Below are 18,040 nucleotides of genomic sequence, written 5' to 3'. Positions count from 1 at the left end.
GCTTTGTTTTTGCTGGTGGTGTCTTTCTCTGAACTCCCTGCACTGAGCTGGTCAGCCACTACGATGCAGGAGCACAGCTGGCTGATCCAGACACAGCTCTACCTTTAGCCAGCTTTACCTTTACTCGAGATGCTATTTCCCCAGCTAGAAAATGCAAAAGGCCAACTGCGGCTCCAGCTGCACTCTGCATAGGCTAATGTGGTTACTATCGTAATCAGACCTGTCCACAGGGAAGACGGTTTTTGGCATGGCCGACATCGATGCATTCCCCGAAACCCTCCATCCCTGCTTCCATTTCCTTTTGGCAAACACTCCCATTCTTCAAGCCTCAGTTCCAGCACCAGCTTTACACTTCAGGTTGGCAAAACATCAGCTTTCATCCTGCACACAGCAACTGCTGTTCCATATTTTTCATGTCAGAGCCAAGCTGGGGTTTGTTTTTAATGTTGCTTTGGCTATGCGGAATTCCACTACGACTGCAGATACGTTCCTAACAGGAGCACAAACCACTCCCTACTCACAAAAAGCAATGGTAGAGATGCAGCTGCTATTTCGGGTTGCAAATCCCATGTAACATCTCTCCTCCAAAGGAGAAAGATTTTAAAAGATATTGTCCTGTGTATTTGGATGTTTTAGCTCGGGTTTTAAAGTGAAAGCCACAGAACACCTTTCCCTCCTGATCCTGAGTAGGAGGAAACACTTCATCAACTTCAATACAGTTGAAGAACACAGTTGTCCCACACGTACAGGGAAGATCTGCCCTAGCTGAAGGCTGGTGGGTTACTTACAAACCCTTCTGGTTGCTTTAAACTCTCATGCAGAATGAGTGAGAAAAACCTTCACATAGAGGTTGCTGGAGTCACATAAATAGGACAGGATCCAGACACACTGCTTGATGTACAGCACTGTAACAGCCTCTGACTCATCATCAGAGGGAAGATTTCAAACATGTTTAGGCACAACTGCCTCCTCCTCTTGCAGGACCTCACTGCTGCCTGCTGCAGCATTTCTGGCCCTTCTCACCAGAGCAGCAAATACTCAACACTGTCTGCATGCTGGGATCTTGATGTTCTGGCACAACCCACAGTTTCCAGAGGTGTGAGAGCCTGACATGCTCCTGTGTTTGAGATTATGCAGTATGAGCTGGAGTCAGCAAAATCATGTTCCATTTGAATAATAATAATAGAAGTAATAATAGAAAAGACCACTAGAGGAAAAGCAGGACTGTATGTATGATATACAGTCCATACTTTCCAAAAACTTCAGTGGACTAACTGCATTGCAGTGCATGGGAGAGGAAAAAAAAATAGTGTTAAACAAATTAACTATAGCAGGCACTGTATGACTGTGGAGTTCAGCATGTATCAAACAGAAAGCAGAAAGCACAAAGCACTGTGACATTAACTGCCACCTAAACGCAGTCCTTGCTGAGTGCTTCTTTGTGTGGAGACCTACATTTACTGACCACATTACACAATTCTGACATCAAGCTGAACTGACCCAGGCTTTACATTCATGCACTTTATATTCTACACATGACGAGTGTGCCTGCAGAGCCTAGCCCTTGACATCCGCCAGCTCTCAGCCTGTGATGGGAATAAATGACTTTGCCACTGCAGAGAAGAGATACGTGTGTAGGAAAAAAAAGAACATGCACAATCTTATCACCACTGAACTTTGACCAGTTCTGCCAACTAAAAAGCTGCGTGCAAGGCTACCGTGGAGAGCAGCCAGGCAGCATACCTGCTGTGCAAAAAAACCCCACACTCTGGCACTACACCCTTCAGATCCCATTCAGGCAGGAGAGAGCTGGCCACCACTGGGCAAACAGGACGTTGCTTCATCTGCAAGGCTGCAAAACGTGTGCCAGTCACTCCAGGCATGCACGAACTCTGCTCAGAAGAACTTGCCACCTAAGAAATCACCTCAAATTGGGATTAAGCAGCTACTAACACATCATAGTAACTGCTAACAGAAGATAATCTCTGCATGATAATCCATCCCCCTTCTATTTTCCAGGAAATGCCACTAAGATTAGGTAGCACTGGGTAGCACACAAAGCAATTATTTCTTCCCAGATATGCAAACCGGATTAGAAAGCCACGTCATCCCTTTTCCTTATTACTCTCCATTGCTAGCAGTGGACACCCTTGGCTTTTCCTGCCTGCCTCCCCTCTCACCAGTCAGCAGAACCTTCCAAATGGACTCTTACCCACCTGTTTCCCTTTCTCCTCCTTGGCAAATGTAGTATTTTGCTGAGTTTCTAGCACTGGCAACACCATAAATGGCTTTGAAAATGGCTTCTCTCCCTTGTGCACCTGCATCATCAATGTCGTCAGCAAGAGAGATGTGCACGACTCGAGGAACATGTTTGTGTCAGAAAGCTGCTGCAGAGCCTTAGGGAGAGCATAGATACTGGATACTGATGTGATGCTTGCAAGCATCTTAAAAGGGACTTCAGAAATAAGGGTATATCTGTCTTCACATCGCTGGGCTTTGGCACTCTGAGTTGTCCTATTTCTCGCTGGGAGATACCAGATTTCAGAGCAGCATTTGCACCTGAAACCACCACTTTGTTCCATGTTTTTTTATATCACATCTTATTGCACCACATCATCACAAAACCCTGAAGTTCCTGCAACTCTTTACTCAACCAAAATGCCACTGCATCTCTTTGATTTGCTCACTGTCTCTCTCCTGTGCATGACATCCAAGACTGAATCAAGACTTGTGACATTCAGTTCTCTCATCCCCAGGCTAGCTTCCTCACAGAGGATCAGAGGCCTTTGGGGTGCTACCAAAACCATTGCCCACCTCACCTTCAGGGACCAGCCAATTCAAGTCAGTCACTCACAACAACTCCATTATCCTTGATGGATCTTGCCTCTGGTCACACAGCCTAATCTAGTATTCTCATGTTAAATACTACTGTAAAGTGCCACAGAGACCAGTCTATGATAAACAGATGTGATGCAACAGCTTCTGAATGAAGGGCATACTTTTACTAACATTGCTTACTGTTTGTTGGTTGTTTGTTTTTTTCTGATTTTGAAACATTTGCTATTGTGGGTAAATAAAAAAAGACAAGGGGGTGTGACAGACAAGATGAGCATGTGACTTACTGCAAGAGCTAGGGAAAGTGAAACAGGCTGTGACACAACACACTGTATAAGGGGTTTTTGTGGATATTAGCAAGAGTTTTATAATCCTGTACTATGTTAGAGAGTTTGTGGGTCAGGGTTAAAGGGAGGACAGCAATGGGGATATTACTGTGGGGATCTGTTACAGAACGCCTGATCAAGAGGAACCTGTGGATAAAGCACTCTATGGACAGATAGGAACAGCCTCACGCTACCGGGCCCTTGTTCTCATGGGGGACTTCAACCACCCTGATACTTGCTGGACGGACAGTACGGCCCGGCACAAGCAATCCAGAAGGCTCCTCAGTTGTGTGGAAGACAACTTCCTTCTGCAAGTAATAACCTGCCGACAAGGAGAGGTGCCATGCTTGACCTTGTGCTCACCAACAGGGAAGGGCTCGTTGGAAATGTGGCACTGCAGGGCAGCCTTGGATGCAGCGGCCCCGAGATGGTTGAATTTGAGATCCTTAGGACAGTGAGAAGAGCGTGCAGCAAGCTCACTGCCCTGGACTTCAAAAGAGCAGACTTTGGCCTCTTCAGGAACCTGCTTAGTAAGGTTCCATGAGATATAGCCCTAGAGGGCAGGGGGGCTCAAGACTCTTGGTTGATATTCAAGGATCACCTGCTACAGGCTCAGGAGTGTTGCATCCCAACCAGAAGGAAGTGCAGCAGGAGGGCCAGGAGACCTCCTTGGATGGATAAGGAGCTCCTGAGGAAAATGCAAATGAAAAAAGTCTTATAGAAAGTGGAAGCAAGGACAGGCGGCCTGGGAAGAGTACAGGGATGTTGTCCGGGAAGCTAGGGACCAGGTTAGGAAAGCTAAGGTCCATTTAGAAGCAAACTTGGCTAGGGATGTGAAAGATGACAGGAAGGGATTCTATAGGTACATAGCAAATAAAAAACAGATTAGGGAGAACGTAGAACCCCTCAGGAAGCTCTCAGGAGAACTAGCTACACAGGATTTGGAGAAGGCTGAGGTTCTGAATGACTTCTTTGCCTCGGTCTTCACTGGCAAAGGCTCTGACCGCACCACCCAAGTCCTGGAAGGCAGATGCAGGGAGTGTGAGAATGAAGACCTTGGGACCACTGTAGGAGAGGATCTGGTTTGAGACCATCTTAAAACTCTGAACGTGCACAAGTCCATGGGACCATCCTGAAGGGCCCTGAAGGAGCTGGCAAATGAAGTTGCTAAGCCGCTGGCCATCGTATTTGAAAAATCATGGCAGTCAGGTGAAGCTCCCGAAGACTGGAAAAAGGGAAATATAACCCCCATTTTCAAGAAGGGGAAAATGGATGACCCGGGGAATTACAGACCAGTCAGTCTCACCTCTGTGCCTGGCAAAATCTTGGAGCAGATTCTCCTGGAAGGCATGCTAAGGCACATGAAAAACAACAAGGTGATTGGTGACAGCCAGCATGGCTTCACTAAGGGGAAATCCTGCCTGACCAATTTGGTGGCCTCCTATGATGGGGCAATGGAACTGATGGACAGCGGTAGAGCAGTTAATGTCAACTACCTGGACTTGTGTAAAGCGTTCGACACTGTCCCACACGACATCCTTGGCTCTAAATCGGAGAGACATCAATTTGATGGATGGACCACTCGGTGGATAAAGAACTGGCTGGATGGCCACACACAAAGAGTTGTGGTCAATGGCTCAGTGTCTGGTTGGAGACCAGTAACGAGTGGTGTCCCTCAGGGATCGGTGTTGGGACCGGTCTTGTTTAACATCTTTGTCGCTGACATGGACAGTGGGATTGAGTGCGCCCTCAGCAAGTTTGCCGATGACACCAAGCTGTGTGGTTCGGTTGATACGCTGGAGGGAAGGAATGCCATCCAGAGGGACCCTGACACGCTTGTGAGGTGGGCTGATGCCAACCTCATGAAGTTTAACCATGCCAAGTGCAAGGTCCTCCACCTGGGTCGGAGCAATGCCAGGCACAGCTACAGGTTGGGCAGAGAAGAGATTCAGAGCAGCCCTGTGGAGAAGGACTTGGGGGTGCTGGTCGATGAGAAAATGAACATGAGCCAGCTTCAGTGTGCGCTTGCAGCCCAGAAAGCCAACCATATCCTGGGCTGCATCAAAAGGAGCGTGACCAGCAGGTCGAAGGAGGTGATCCTGCCCCTCTACTCTGCTCTTGTGAGACCTCACTTGGAGTATTGTGTGCAGTTCTGGTGTCCTTAGCAAAAAAAAAGCCATGGAACTGTTGGAACAAGTCCAGAGGAGGCCACGAGGATGATCAGGGGACTGGACCACCTCTTGTATGAAGACAGGCTGAGAAAGCTGGGGCTGTTCAGCCTGGAGAAGAGAAGGCTGCGTGGAGACCTCATAGCAGCCTTCCAGTATCTGAAAAGAGGCTATAGGGATGCCAGGGATGGACTCTTCATTAGGGACTGTAGTGATAGGACAAGGGATAATGGGTTAAAACTTAAAACAGGTGAACTTTAGATTGGATATAAGGAAGTTCTTTCCTGTGAGGGTGGTGAGGCACTGGAACAGGTTGCCCAGGGAGGCTGTGAATGCTCCATCCCTGGCAGTGTTTGAGGCCAGGCTGGACAGAGCCTTGGGTGATACGGTTTAGTGCGAGGTGTCCCTGCCCATGGCAGGCAGTTTGGAACTTGATGATCTTACGGTCCTTTCCAACCCTAACTATTCTATGATTCTATGATTATGTACTATGATGTACTCAATGCACTAATTACACTGGAAGAAAGAAATGTACAGACAAAACTGTGCAAGAAATGAAAAGGAAATTTTTAAACAACACCTAGATCCCTTTTGCTCCTTCAGGCTTACTTAGGTCTTCTGACACCAAGAGTCCTCAACATCCATACTGCAGAGTTGGGCCCCATGACAGCACTTTAACAAGGCACACAGCATGTGTCAACTCAGAGAGTTAGGTTTTCACACCCGAAGCATCATGAGAGGAGGATAATTACAATCCTGGGAAAGATAACCAGTCTTGTCCTGCCTTCATCAGACAGCTCCTAAACCAGATTTTTCTGCAGCTAGAGACTGATTTTGGTGCTGCTCTGTATTATGACAGCTCTATAGATGAGAAGTTGTGATCTGGTGGAACTAGTGGTCACCATGACCTGGAAGTCCTAACATGCAAAGTTTTGGTCTTAATTTTAGCCCCGTAACAATGCAGAGGAACAATTTACCAGCACAAAACCCAACCTCCTGGCCAGCAGAATGCTTCTCAGCATTCCTGAGAAGCAATCGACTCCAGCAATTGTACTTGCTCCTCTTCAGAAATCTAAGTACCCAATAAGAAGCTGATCTGTTTTTTTAGCTGGTTTTGACACCCCTCTGTCTTCAGACCTACTATTAGTTTGAATAGGATAGCATCCAAGTCTAGGGGGAAAAATAAAGAGCTGGTCCTAACTAAGCTAAAGCAAGATAGAAAATAACTAACTAGTTTCTACTCAAATTTCACCACTAGGCCACAAATTGGCTTGAGTTCTGTCTGCTTAAAAAAGCCTGTTTTGGCAGTGCAAGAGGCATCTACGGGTATAGAAAACTATGTGTACATATGGCTGCATGAGGGCAGAGCAGCTCCAAGCACCAGCTCAGATCCAGGCTGGCATCTCAGCACGTTGCCGAGAGCCTCTTTCGGTTGGACAAAGTGCTGTGCTGACACAGATATGCAGCTCCCAGATTTAAAGTGATTCATGTTGAGCCAATGCAAAGCACAGACGATGATCAGCTGCCACTGCTGCAGACGTGCCTTATGGGAGGAACCTGCTCCAAAGTCCCTCACAAAGAGTGAGGGATTTCCTAATGCAAAGGCAGTGAAAGCTTAAAAATCCCCTAACCACTCTACCAGTTCTTAAAACACCACCAGTGTGTCATGAAAAAAAATGAAAGAAAACTTTCTGTCAGCATCTTGTCTGTTCTTCATCTATTCATTCCCACTCTCCCCAAGCGAGATCAATGCCCTTCTGCTGCAACAGCACTGCTGCCTCTTGCAAACTGAGATCCCAGAAACAAAACAAGGCCAAGATCTTTCAAGTAACTTCTGATAACAGATGGCCCAAGACTGCTAAAGCCTGCATGGGAAAATGAGAACTGACGGACTCCATGTGCTATGAAGATGTCCTAAGATGTCCTTCATGTGTACCCCTACACACACACACACACAAGTAGTAGGGGAGAATACTTAACTACAAAAAAAACATTAGGGATGTAAATGGCTGTCTGACAAGATTTCCGTAACGTTCCCCCTGAGTTTGCAATGAGGTTGTTTAGTCTACAGAGTGGTCAGTATTTTCAGTTGCCGCATGAAGAGCAAGGGGATGTCACTGCAGAGCCCCATGCATGCAGACACAGCTGCCTCTCATGTTACCTTCCAAATACAGAAGAATGAATCTTGGCAGTAAACATCAACCTAAGTATGAGAGGGGGCATCAGGAACTGAAAAATGCCAAAATATGTATTTAGTTCACTGGAAAGCTCTAACTGGTACTGGCTTCTCAGCAGCACAGATGTGTTAACACTCTACTTGGACCTTCTATCCATCCCCTAGCCCCTGAAGTCCAGTATGAAACTCCATCAGGATGCTTAAAGTCCAGCAGGAGAGAGGCTCTGGCTATCTTAAAAACCTGCTCGTGATGTCCCACAGCTGCTACTTCTGCATTCCACAGGAAGAATAAAATCACCAGCCAAAAACTTGTGAGCTGCCTTTTATTCATTAAAGCAAGAAACCCGCTCCTCCAAAACTTGTGTGTCATCACGACCTGCAATGCTTTCAAAGCCCCAAGGCTCTGAAAGGCAAAACTTAATTCCACAGCTTAGCTTTCCATCAACATAGTAATCAAAATACTATTGACTTGTATACAGACAAAAAAGAAAAGAAAAAAGAAAAGAAAAAAGAAAAGCTGTCATTTGCCTAACTGTATGATAATTATTTATTATTTCACCACAAAATAACAGAAAACGGGAACTAATGTTCTGTGAAAGTACCTCGGCTTTTCAGCTAAAGAAAGCAAAGAAACTGCCAAGACAATTACAGTTGTGTGTGCTGTGTAACCACCACAGAGAGGATCTGAAGTCCAGAAACTACCACTCCAAAGAACTACTGAGCTCTTCGAGTAATACTTTCACTATGCAGTACAGCAAAGGGCTATAGAATTGTCACAGAGTACCAAAGCTTCCTCTCTCAGATCATAAATTAGGTGATCAAATACAAATGACAGACATGGGCCCTTTTTAACCATAACCAATGTGCTTTTTTCCTGATCTCATAGTTTTAAGCCATAATTTACCAAGATTTAAGGCTATAAATTTCTTTAATGTCATCATTTAAATTCTATATAAACCCCACTCCTGTATCAGCACTATTTTTAATCATTACCATGGTGACAAAACCATAAAGGTGCTTTTTTACACAAGGAAGGCTTTGCCACACTTTCAAGAACAGTTTCTGTTAACTTAAGTTTTTTTCGCAATTGTAAAGCACAGAAAAATAATTCTCTTTGAACTTTCACCATTAGACAGAAAAACTGATAGTCACCCACAGCTATTGTATAAAAATATTCAGTTCTAAAAGGCAAAAAATTCATACCCTGGACACAGTAAAGACCAGAGAGCATAATGACATTCAGGTCAAGTATGACTTTATATGACAGCCAATGCCCTTGCAATTAATAGGGCTGCTTGTGCATGGAAGTGTTCATTTCCTGAAGACACAGGTACAACAATCCCTATGAGAACCAGGGAAGTATTAATCCAAAGTCAAGTTTTTGAATGAAGGTCAACATTACTTGTTGTAGCATTCAAATGCAAAGTGTTTGCAAATCCCAAATGACAGCGTTGCTCCAGTTCCCCAGTTCATGGGAACCAATACATGGAAGTTTAAACAAAGGTAGTATGATTGTTGACTGCAAGTCAGGGGCATGTATTCATGCTGGGCTGCAAGAGCATGAGCACAGGCAGCAGGATGAGAGAGGTGACTGCTCCCCTCTGCTCAGCACTTGTGTGACCACACATGACTGTGCCAGGTTTGGGGCTTCACACATAGCTTCAGACACAGCTCTGCTGGACAGGCTCTTACCAACCCTGTACAGCTTCAAAGTGTACTGTGCACTGAGTGAGGGAAAGGATAACATGGATGGGGAGAGGACCAGATGTGTTCAAAGGCCCCTTCCAATCTAAGCAATTCTACAATTAACACATTTGCATCATCCATGCTAACAGATGGGTAAACCCCCTAACCAAGCAGCACTACTCATTAGGGGCCAGTCGAGAGCTGGCTAATAGCATCAGTAGGAAAGACAAGGTATGGGCAATCCCTTCTTGAAGATCCAGGTCAGAGATGCACAAAGCTCAACCCGAGTCATGCTTTATGCTTTACATCAGGTCTGTTCTTTCCATATTGTGTCAATTCAGGACATTCCCCCAAAGGCTGTCAACTGACACATTTCATTGCTGTATCATTCAGCTAACTAGAAAACACAAGCAACCCACATCCCATGATGAGGGTGGCACTCAGGGTTTACTGTCAAGCATGCTAAAAACCAGCATGCCCTGTGTAACCTTTAGGTGTATTCCCTCTTCCTCAAAATGTAAATCAATACCTGTACTCTGCATCAGAAGAGAAGACCTAACTGATGTGTTTTTGACTGACAACAATAAACATGGTACTATATTACAAGCGGGTCTTTTAATGACTAATACTTCAAGCATGTGGTGCAACAGGGCTCAAAGTTTTTGCAGAGAATGGCACCTCTATGTGCTCCGTACTATACGAACACAGAACATTCTAAGCCCAAAGATGGCAAGATACAACAACACAGACAGATGCTTTCTGGGGAAATGCGAAGGGTATGTAGGTATTTTCTTGTGTGTGTCCTAAAATTACTAGTCACAGTACCCCAAAAAGCCAAGTTTAGCTGTGTTCAACCCCTACAAAGTAGTTGGTTACCACTGTATCTAGCCTAGATCCACAAAGAGCATTGAAATGCATGTGTTACTTTATTTTGTATATTCACAGAAAGTGTTATTATACACTGTTATGACTTATCAGCTTCCAAATACCAAAGATTACGTATCACGGTTACAATCCAACCTCCTTGGTTGAAAGGAACATTCCTTACACAATGGATTAATGATTTGTTTATGTGTGAGAATCTGGAGAGTTGTTAACATGCTCTGTTTATTCTCTAGACAATGATAGTTTGGCTTAGCCCTAACCTGAAAGAAACCAGGATTTCTAAAAATTGGCTAAGGTGGCCAATAATCCTTGAATTGTGATACACACAGATATCCAGATTAAATGAGGAACTAGGGGTAACCCTTCATGAGAGGGTTTAAATGGAAAACCCAAAGAGAAAATAACTACATAGGCAACAATCTGTCCTTATATCCATGTTTTCTTCAATGAGCCCAGCATTCAAGGAGAAAGTCATATCTAAAAAGCTGTGTAAGCATCCTGTCATCCAACTACTTAGCTGGATGACACATAAAACCACTTGGAGCTGGATCTAAAACATGGATAATTATGTGCTTGGTTTTCTTTTATTTCTGTTTATCTGTAGCATCTCTTTTATTATTCTTAGGATTGTAGAAATAAATTATTCTTGATTTTTGTTTCAATGTTTGTCTCTAGAACAGAAAATATTTCCAGGGTGCTGGGTGACAAATTTAATTCCCACAGCATGTTAGTCCTTAAAACTGCATTACATAAAAGCTCCCTTACAGACCTCAGCACCTTCATACAGGACCAAAGGATAACCAGTACATGCCTGAACCTAAATGCTTCCCCAAATATTTAACAACACTTCTATTCAACCAGCCATTTTCCAGGTAGCTCAGATTATATGCAGCATCTGACTCCCAAAGGCTTGAAGCAGAGAAAAAGGAGCCAGAAGGACACTGACAGAATAAGAACCTGCTCCCACAACTGTGATCTGTGGAGAGGCAATCCCCACTGCTGGAAACTCTCACAATATTAGTTTGCTATCTGTCAAATGGGTTCCTCCAGCCTTGTTTGGGCAGGGCAGTGGGAGTGAAGGTCTCCTGCTCCACCTACATCTATACTACTATAGCGGGGCTCTGGGCTCAGCTGGAGTCCTCAGTGCTTCCACCACACAAGTATGAAATTAGGAAGTGCATCTCTGTTGAGTGTTTTCCCCTGAGTAACTGCTCCAGCTATCTGCACCAGTTTGCATCTGTGTTTTACATGCCCACAGAAATGTTTTGACCTATTATTTGTGAGACCACTGGACAAATATACCATTCATCAGCACAACCACCCAATTACAATACAGCTGCGGCGATCTTCCTGCCAGCTGCTGCTTTGTGTAAATGACCCATTCCAGAAGAACAGGCTTCCTGGGGTTTTTTTTGGTGAGTTCCCTCACTACCTGCTTAATCATCAGACCATACAAATTACGGAGTGAGATGAACCTTGGCACCTGGCTCTTAAAGTCTTAGGCTATGGTACTAGTAAAGCGATAAACCTCACTAAGGTAGACCATGTAACTGCACCCTGCTCCACTTCTTAGGTACACTGCTTGTCTTGCCTCTTAGCTTTGTTGTGACCTCACTCACACCTGCCAAATGTCAACCGAAGTAAAGAGCAGAAAGCTACCAGGTGCTCTTCCTCTGAACTGTTAAGCAACAAAACCCATCAAAACTATCTCCATTATAGCAAAGAGGAATTCATTAGTGTAAAGTACCTGGGCAGTGACTAAACCCTGTCACTGTTCTTATGGGAAAAAGCTACTTGCTATTCTTGGTAAAGGGAAGGTCTTTCAAATAAAGATAATGTTTCACTTGTTTTTAAGAAATGAACTTAATGGGGGTGGGGAAGGAAGCAAAAATAAATTCTACTTTGCAACAAGTTAAATTACTCAGAGTTTCCCAAAATTAGAGGCTTGGTCAGGAGCATTGGAAAGTTTAAGAAATACTCCTTTAAAAACAACTCCCACAGAGCAAAGCTCCCTCTCCATGACTGAAAGGCATGTGAGCAAGCCAGGTCATTCTGTCTAGGCTTGCTTTTTCTTTTTTCCTTTCTTTCCACAGTTTAACTGATGGGGTGTGTGGCCAGGTTGCATTTTTACCACTCCTTACCTCTTTTTACAGAGCTGCAGCTCCGACCCCAGTTTTCCCCTCACTGCAGGAGCAAAGCTGGCACATGCCATCAGCACATCATTGTACAATCCTTGCTGGGGCCGAGGCAGAAAAAGACATTCCAGCATCATTTCTGTCTATGCTTTCTCTGATCATCCCTGCCTGCCAAAGCAGGAGGGAAAATAACAGCCACATGGAGATACTGTCTCTGCATGCTTTAAGCTCTTTGTTATCCTCAGGAGTTGCAAAGAAAGCAAGACTGGCTGGGCATTGCGTTAATGATACTGTCAAGAGGCCAAAATAAAGTGCCACACCACAGCCCAGCCTTCTGCTATCAGCACTCTGGTCCCACACTCATTTAGGCAATCAGGGTAACAGGCTGGAGAATATGCCAGTGGTCTGGAAAAGATCTTGACACTTGGCTTTTCCTGATAAGAACCTGGATCAGCTCAGAGTACAATCCTGCCACATGCTGATGGCTATACAAAGCACACCAATGCTGTAGTTTTGCCACACAACTGTTTTCCAACTATCAAACACACCTACAACAAAACCAGTTTGGTGGGAGGGACTTACTTATATTCTCACATGTGGCTGCTGTCATCAGGCTGGAATCTTGATATGCTACACAGCCAACCTGGCTGACTTCGCTGGAGCCCTACCAAGGACAAGTCCTGAGCTGAAAAGCTACTGCTTGTGTTTCCCACCACAAGACAGGAGAGGACAACTGTATGCAACATCTGGCCAAAACTTGTTTCCAGCTGCATCAAAGATGCACACAGATTCCATCCAAAGGTCAGCAGCTACAGTTCTCAACGAGGAATGCACTGTTTTTGAGACACAATGTTGTCACTGTGCTCCACTTCCCCTACTGAGGGCAATCAACCCATTGTTCCCACTGAAAATGAAAAAGGGCTCAAGACATCTGAAATCAAAAGTGCCATTAAACCAAAATCATCCTAAAGCATAAACACAGACTGATGCATAACAGATTGATCCTACTTGCAGTAAGCAACTCTAAAAGACACCCTTTCTCCCTAGTTTCTCAGGAAAAGAGAAAAACAAACAAACCCCCCAACTATCTCCAGAGTCCATAGCATGTGATCGGGCTGTGGGCATTCTGTAATGTATTATACTTCATAGTGCAAACCAAAACCATCCACTATACTGTTTAAATGTGAATTTACTGGCTATCTACTTTCTGAAGCCTATCATGTTCATAAAGCTGGGCTATATAACAAGTTAATTTGTACACTTCATTCATGTTATAAACAAGTTGAAACTGCATACATGTCCTGATTTACGGTTTCTGAAAGACAAGCACTTTATCCATTCTGGGCTTTTATAATGAAGGAATAGGGAATGCTAAAAGGTACAGGCAGACAAGAAAGAAAGGGAAGCACAGAACTTACCTTCCACTGCAAAGAATGGAACCACTGATCCCGCAGGTAACTGTTTGCAGCCTGTAACAAACAAAAGTTACAGAATCATTAGTTTCTACCAGCGTTTCAGATTACCCAGCCAAAACTAAGCAAACCACCCACGTGTGTGCCCTAAAACCAACGAGGCTGCCCTCACTATATTCTTCTGAACTTTATGACCCTGTTTAACTTCACCCCCAGCCTCAGAGTGAAGGAAAATCTTCACTCAAAGCTACAACTTTACATTATAAACAGTTTACTTTCACAGAAAGCACTGAAGATCTTGCTGCACATGTAAAACACTGAACCAAAACCTTACAAAACATTAACCACCTATGAAACAGTGTCCAACCTAAAGACTGTGAAAAATCCTCCCTGGCTTCAAGCAGGTTTTGGTCAGTACTTTAATGTCTGAAGGACATTTGCTTTTGCTATTAATCACCAGGAACAGAGTACGAAGATGGGTTGACATTTTACACAGGGGTAAGGCGTCCATACGCTATTTTCCCTTCTAGTCCTGTTCCTCGGCTGGCCTCCGATGCAATTCAAACAACATCTTAGCCCTTTCAGTGGTATTAAAACAGAGTGAAAAGTGTAGCACACACAGGGACTCGCAGCTACATGCACAGACTGCCTGCAGCAATGGCACAGATGTTGCAATAATCACTCCCAGTGATCGCCCATTTTTGTCCATATTGAGCACAGCTGCCAAAAACCCTCCGTGTGAAGCCAGGTTCGTAGCCAATGAAGGAATAGTTCAACTCTCCCAAAGGTCAAAAGGCTCGGTATCAAAAAACATAAAAGCATCTACAGTGACGTAAATATGCATGCCTTAACAAGGTGACATAAGCTTGAAGTATTTGAGTGGGTAGAGATGCCCTTTGGCTCTTCCAACTCTACCTTGCCACTGCCAATGGGTGATTTTTACTCACAACTCAAAACACTTCACACAACCAGTGAAAATTACAGGATAGCCTGTAAATTCCCATTAAAAACCCAAACAAAAACAAATAGTGAGGTACCTCACCAGCTAAAAGCCACATATTTCCAGTAAATTACAGCATCATTCATGAAATTTCACTGCCCGACACCTTTTCAGGTTAAGTATTCAAAATCCACATCATAGAATGCATTTCATTTCCTGACACTGGCTCAGCTGACTGATAATGGCAAGAATGGTTACCAAAACCATGTTTAATCTCAAGATCAGATACTGACGTCTTGGTGACATAAATTTGGACTGGTTTCTCTGAATTAAATGGAATAATGCTCGTTTAAATATGTATTACATATTTATTTATGAAATAATGAGATTCTATTGCTCCTCCAGAAGATCTCTAGGCAGTACAGCAGAGTAAATCTATGATAAATAATCTTGGCTGACCACAGGGTTTATCAAAAACAAACTTCCCATTCCATAAAGAATGCTGACTTACCAGAATATGAATTTGCTACAAATAGAAAAAAAATCCATAACTTCGTTTTCTTTTTTTCCCCTCTTTGCATGGAATGAAAAATTATGAAAACTTTCAGAGTGCAGATCCTCATGATATATTGGTGTGCCAAAATTCAACCATTTTCTTCCCATTATTTACACAGTATTTTCTGTATATGTGTGCATTAGAACTGATAAAGGCAGGGGGATTGAAACTAGACGATCTTAAGGTCCTTTCCAACCCAAGCCATTCTATGATAAAACAGATCTTTCATCTATGTATTACAGAATTTCATTTCAATTTAATATACTTCATACTATATTTTAATATAATAAAGGTCAAAAATAATTTGCCACAAAATGCCTGAAGAACATTTTTAACATAATCAGAATGCATGAATACGGTTAGATATTTTCTATCTTTGTCCAGACAAAATTCTTTTTAAAACCTCCACACTTCCTCGAAAAAAATCAATTTGGAATGGAACTGTTTTTCTTTTTTTAAGAAAATTATTTCATGGATGGAAACAAAAACCCCTTCATTTCAAATGCCAGCCTCAAAGCCCTTTAAAAAGTAAGTAAAGCTGAAAGCTTTTGTAGGCTTGAATATGTATACAAAGAAATAGCATAAATAATAGTGCAATTTACGCATCCAGTAATTTCTTAAAAACCCCATGTGCAGATTGAGTATATATGACCTATGCAAATTAAGATATTGCTATTTAAAATGATGAAATCCAAAATATTCTAGGGAGATGAAGTACTTGTCTCAAACAGGCAAAATATCCATCTGATTTAGTCCCTGGTCTGACTGCTACATGATTTGAACCAAAAACGCACTGAAGTCTAAAGTAAGAGCAAAAGCTAAAGTCCTAAATGGGAATTGGAGAACTGTTAATTACTCTGCTACTCCTCTGAGACCCCACTTAGACCACTGTGTGCAGTTCTGGTGTCCTCAGCATAAGAACGACATGGAGCTATTGGAGCAAGTCCAGAGAAGGCCGAGAGGATGAGCAGGGGCTGCAGCACCTCCTATATGAAAATAGGCTCAGAAAGTTGGAGCTGTTCAGCCTGGAGAAGGCTGCATGGAGACCTCATAGCAGCCTTCCAGTATCTGAAGGGGGCCTATAGGGATGCTGGGAAGGGACTCTTTATCAGGAACTGTAGTGACAGGATAAGGGGTGATGGGTTTAAACTGAAATGGGAAGTTCAGGTTAGATATAAGGAAGAAATTCTTTACTGTGAGGGTGGTGAGGCACTGGAAGTTGTGAATGCTCCAGAGAAGTTGTGAATGCTCCATCCCCGTTAGTGTTCAAGGCCAGGCTGGACAGAGCCTTGGGCTACAGAGTCTAGTGTGAGGGGTCCCTGCCCATGGCAGGGGGGTTGGAACCAGATGATCTTCAGGTCCTTTCCAGCCCAAACCATTCTGTCATTCTATGATACTGGGATGTCAGTAGCTACAGACTGTAAGATCACTACAAATAATTAGAAAACACTATGTTTAGACAAATAGTGCAACCAACCGGAGCCTTACAGAGAATGATAACAAGAAACTTGAATGAGGACAACAGCATCAGGCAGAGGTAGAACCACAAGTGGTCTGGACAAGAAAAGACACAAAGAATGCTGTAAAAGGCAAAACCAAAACCAGCAGGGGAAAGACTTGTTTAGCTTGACAACAGCAGTATATGAAAAGCATTCAAAAAGTAAAATTAGCAAAGTGATCAGGATTGAGGCGTGGGACCAAGCACTGTCTACATATAGTGTTAGCTACAGTAAATGAGAAGTGACGAAGCAAACTTGCATCTGGATCTAGGTTATGAGTTTCGGCCACTCTCAAACTAGAACCCCTCGGGAATGTGGGTTGTCATTCAAGACCACTTCCAAAGAAAACAAAGACAAAGACAACAAAGTAAACACAGAAGCAGAAAACCAAACCTTTAGGGAATCCCCACACTTCTATTAATGGTCAGAACTCAATGGTCCAAGGCACTTGGCGTCATTTCACCAGCATTCTTTCCACAGTGTTCACTAGAGATAGACTGAATGCATTTAACCCAACCACTATTATCTGCATGGAGCTGTCTGACATCGTCATTCTCCGCTTCTCCCAGGCAGCAGAGACTAATCCCTCCAGTGCACGCTTCCGCCTGACTGATTCCATCATGCTGCAAAACCACAGCAATGTGCAGGAAATGCTGCATCGTTTGCAGAGGACAACAAGGAGCTCGTTCTTGCACAGCATCTCTTGTTCCCCCCTCCTCTTGTTCAGGCTTACATTGAGAAAGGGACCACAGGGAGTATTTCTTTCTTACCCAAAGAACCATGAGCTTCAAAGCATGCTAGGATGACAGAAGAGTCACCAGGCTCTCGTCAGTGCTCATCCAGACATCTGCCCAGCTGATGGCCACCTCTGCACACAGTGACTTACTCAAGAATACACATTATTGTGCATGGAATATTTTGGAGCAATGAGCACCGAAGTGTAAAATAGTGGAGGAAACTACAATTCATGTATAGGGGCTGCACACACAGATTTACAATCTTATCTGATGTGCACTCCTGGGAGCCCAGCACTTCTGCACTGAAGTCATCACTTCCTAGGAACTGACACTTATATTTTTGTACTCCAGCTGAGGGCATAGCCTTCTGTATTTGTTCAGCTCTAGGGTACAATAAAAAGGAGAAAATGAGACACAAGACTTTAAAATAGGCTTTCCTTAGGGATCCTGACCACACAGGGAAAGTTGTTCTTACTCTCAGACTTGCCCACACAGTGCATCCAGCTCTACATGACTGATCTTACTGCTACCTCTTCAACTTAAGTAGAAATGTTTTACCTGTTGTTGCTACAAGTAGTCAACAAGATAGGAATGAATCACCATGGAGATTTTATAGCATATCTATATAAAATAATAATGTGGACCTTCTGTTTGTTGAGGCCACAATTCTGCTAAGTATTTTGTT

General features: G+C 43.6%; 1 protein-coding gene across 3 annotated transcripts in view; it reads right to left on the bottom strand.

Moving 5' to 3' along the window:
• The window catches only part of CMIP (c-Maf inducing protein), a 142,208-nt gene that overhangs the window by 40,752 nt on the left and 83,416 nt on the right, over window positions 1–18,040 (bottom strand). For all 3 annotated transcript variants that reach the window (XM_061372796.1, XM_061372795.1, XM_061372797.1), the window contains one exon: window positions 13,630–13,680. In XM_061372796.1, the coding sequence (XP_061228780.1) occupies window positions 13,630–13,680 (51 nt within the window). The remainder of the gene's footprint in view (window positions 1–13,629; window positions 13,681–18,040) is intronic.

The sequence above is a fragment of the Neopsephotus bourkii genome, unplaced genomic scaffold (assembly GCF_033783945.1).
Source record: "Neopsephotus bourkii isolate Nb327-2 ecotype Australia unplaced genomic scaffold, CSIRO-AGI_Nbou_v1 NB_1616, whole genome shotgun sequence".
NCBI classification, from domain to species: domain Eukaryota; kingdom Metazoa; phylum Chordata; class Aves; order Psittaciformes; family Psittacidae; genus Neopsephotus; species Neopsephotus bourkii.
The sequence above is the reverse complement of the archived record's forward strand: the minus strand, read 5'-3'. Positions and strand labels throughout refer to the sequence as shown.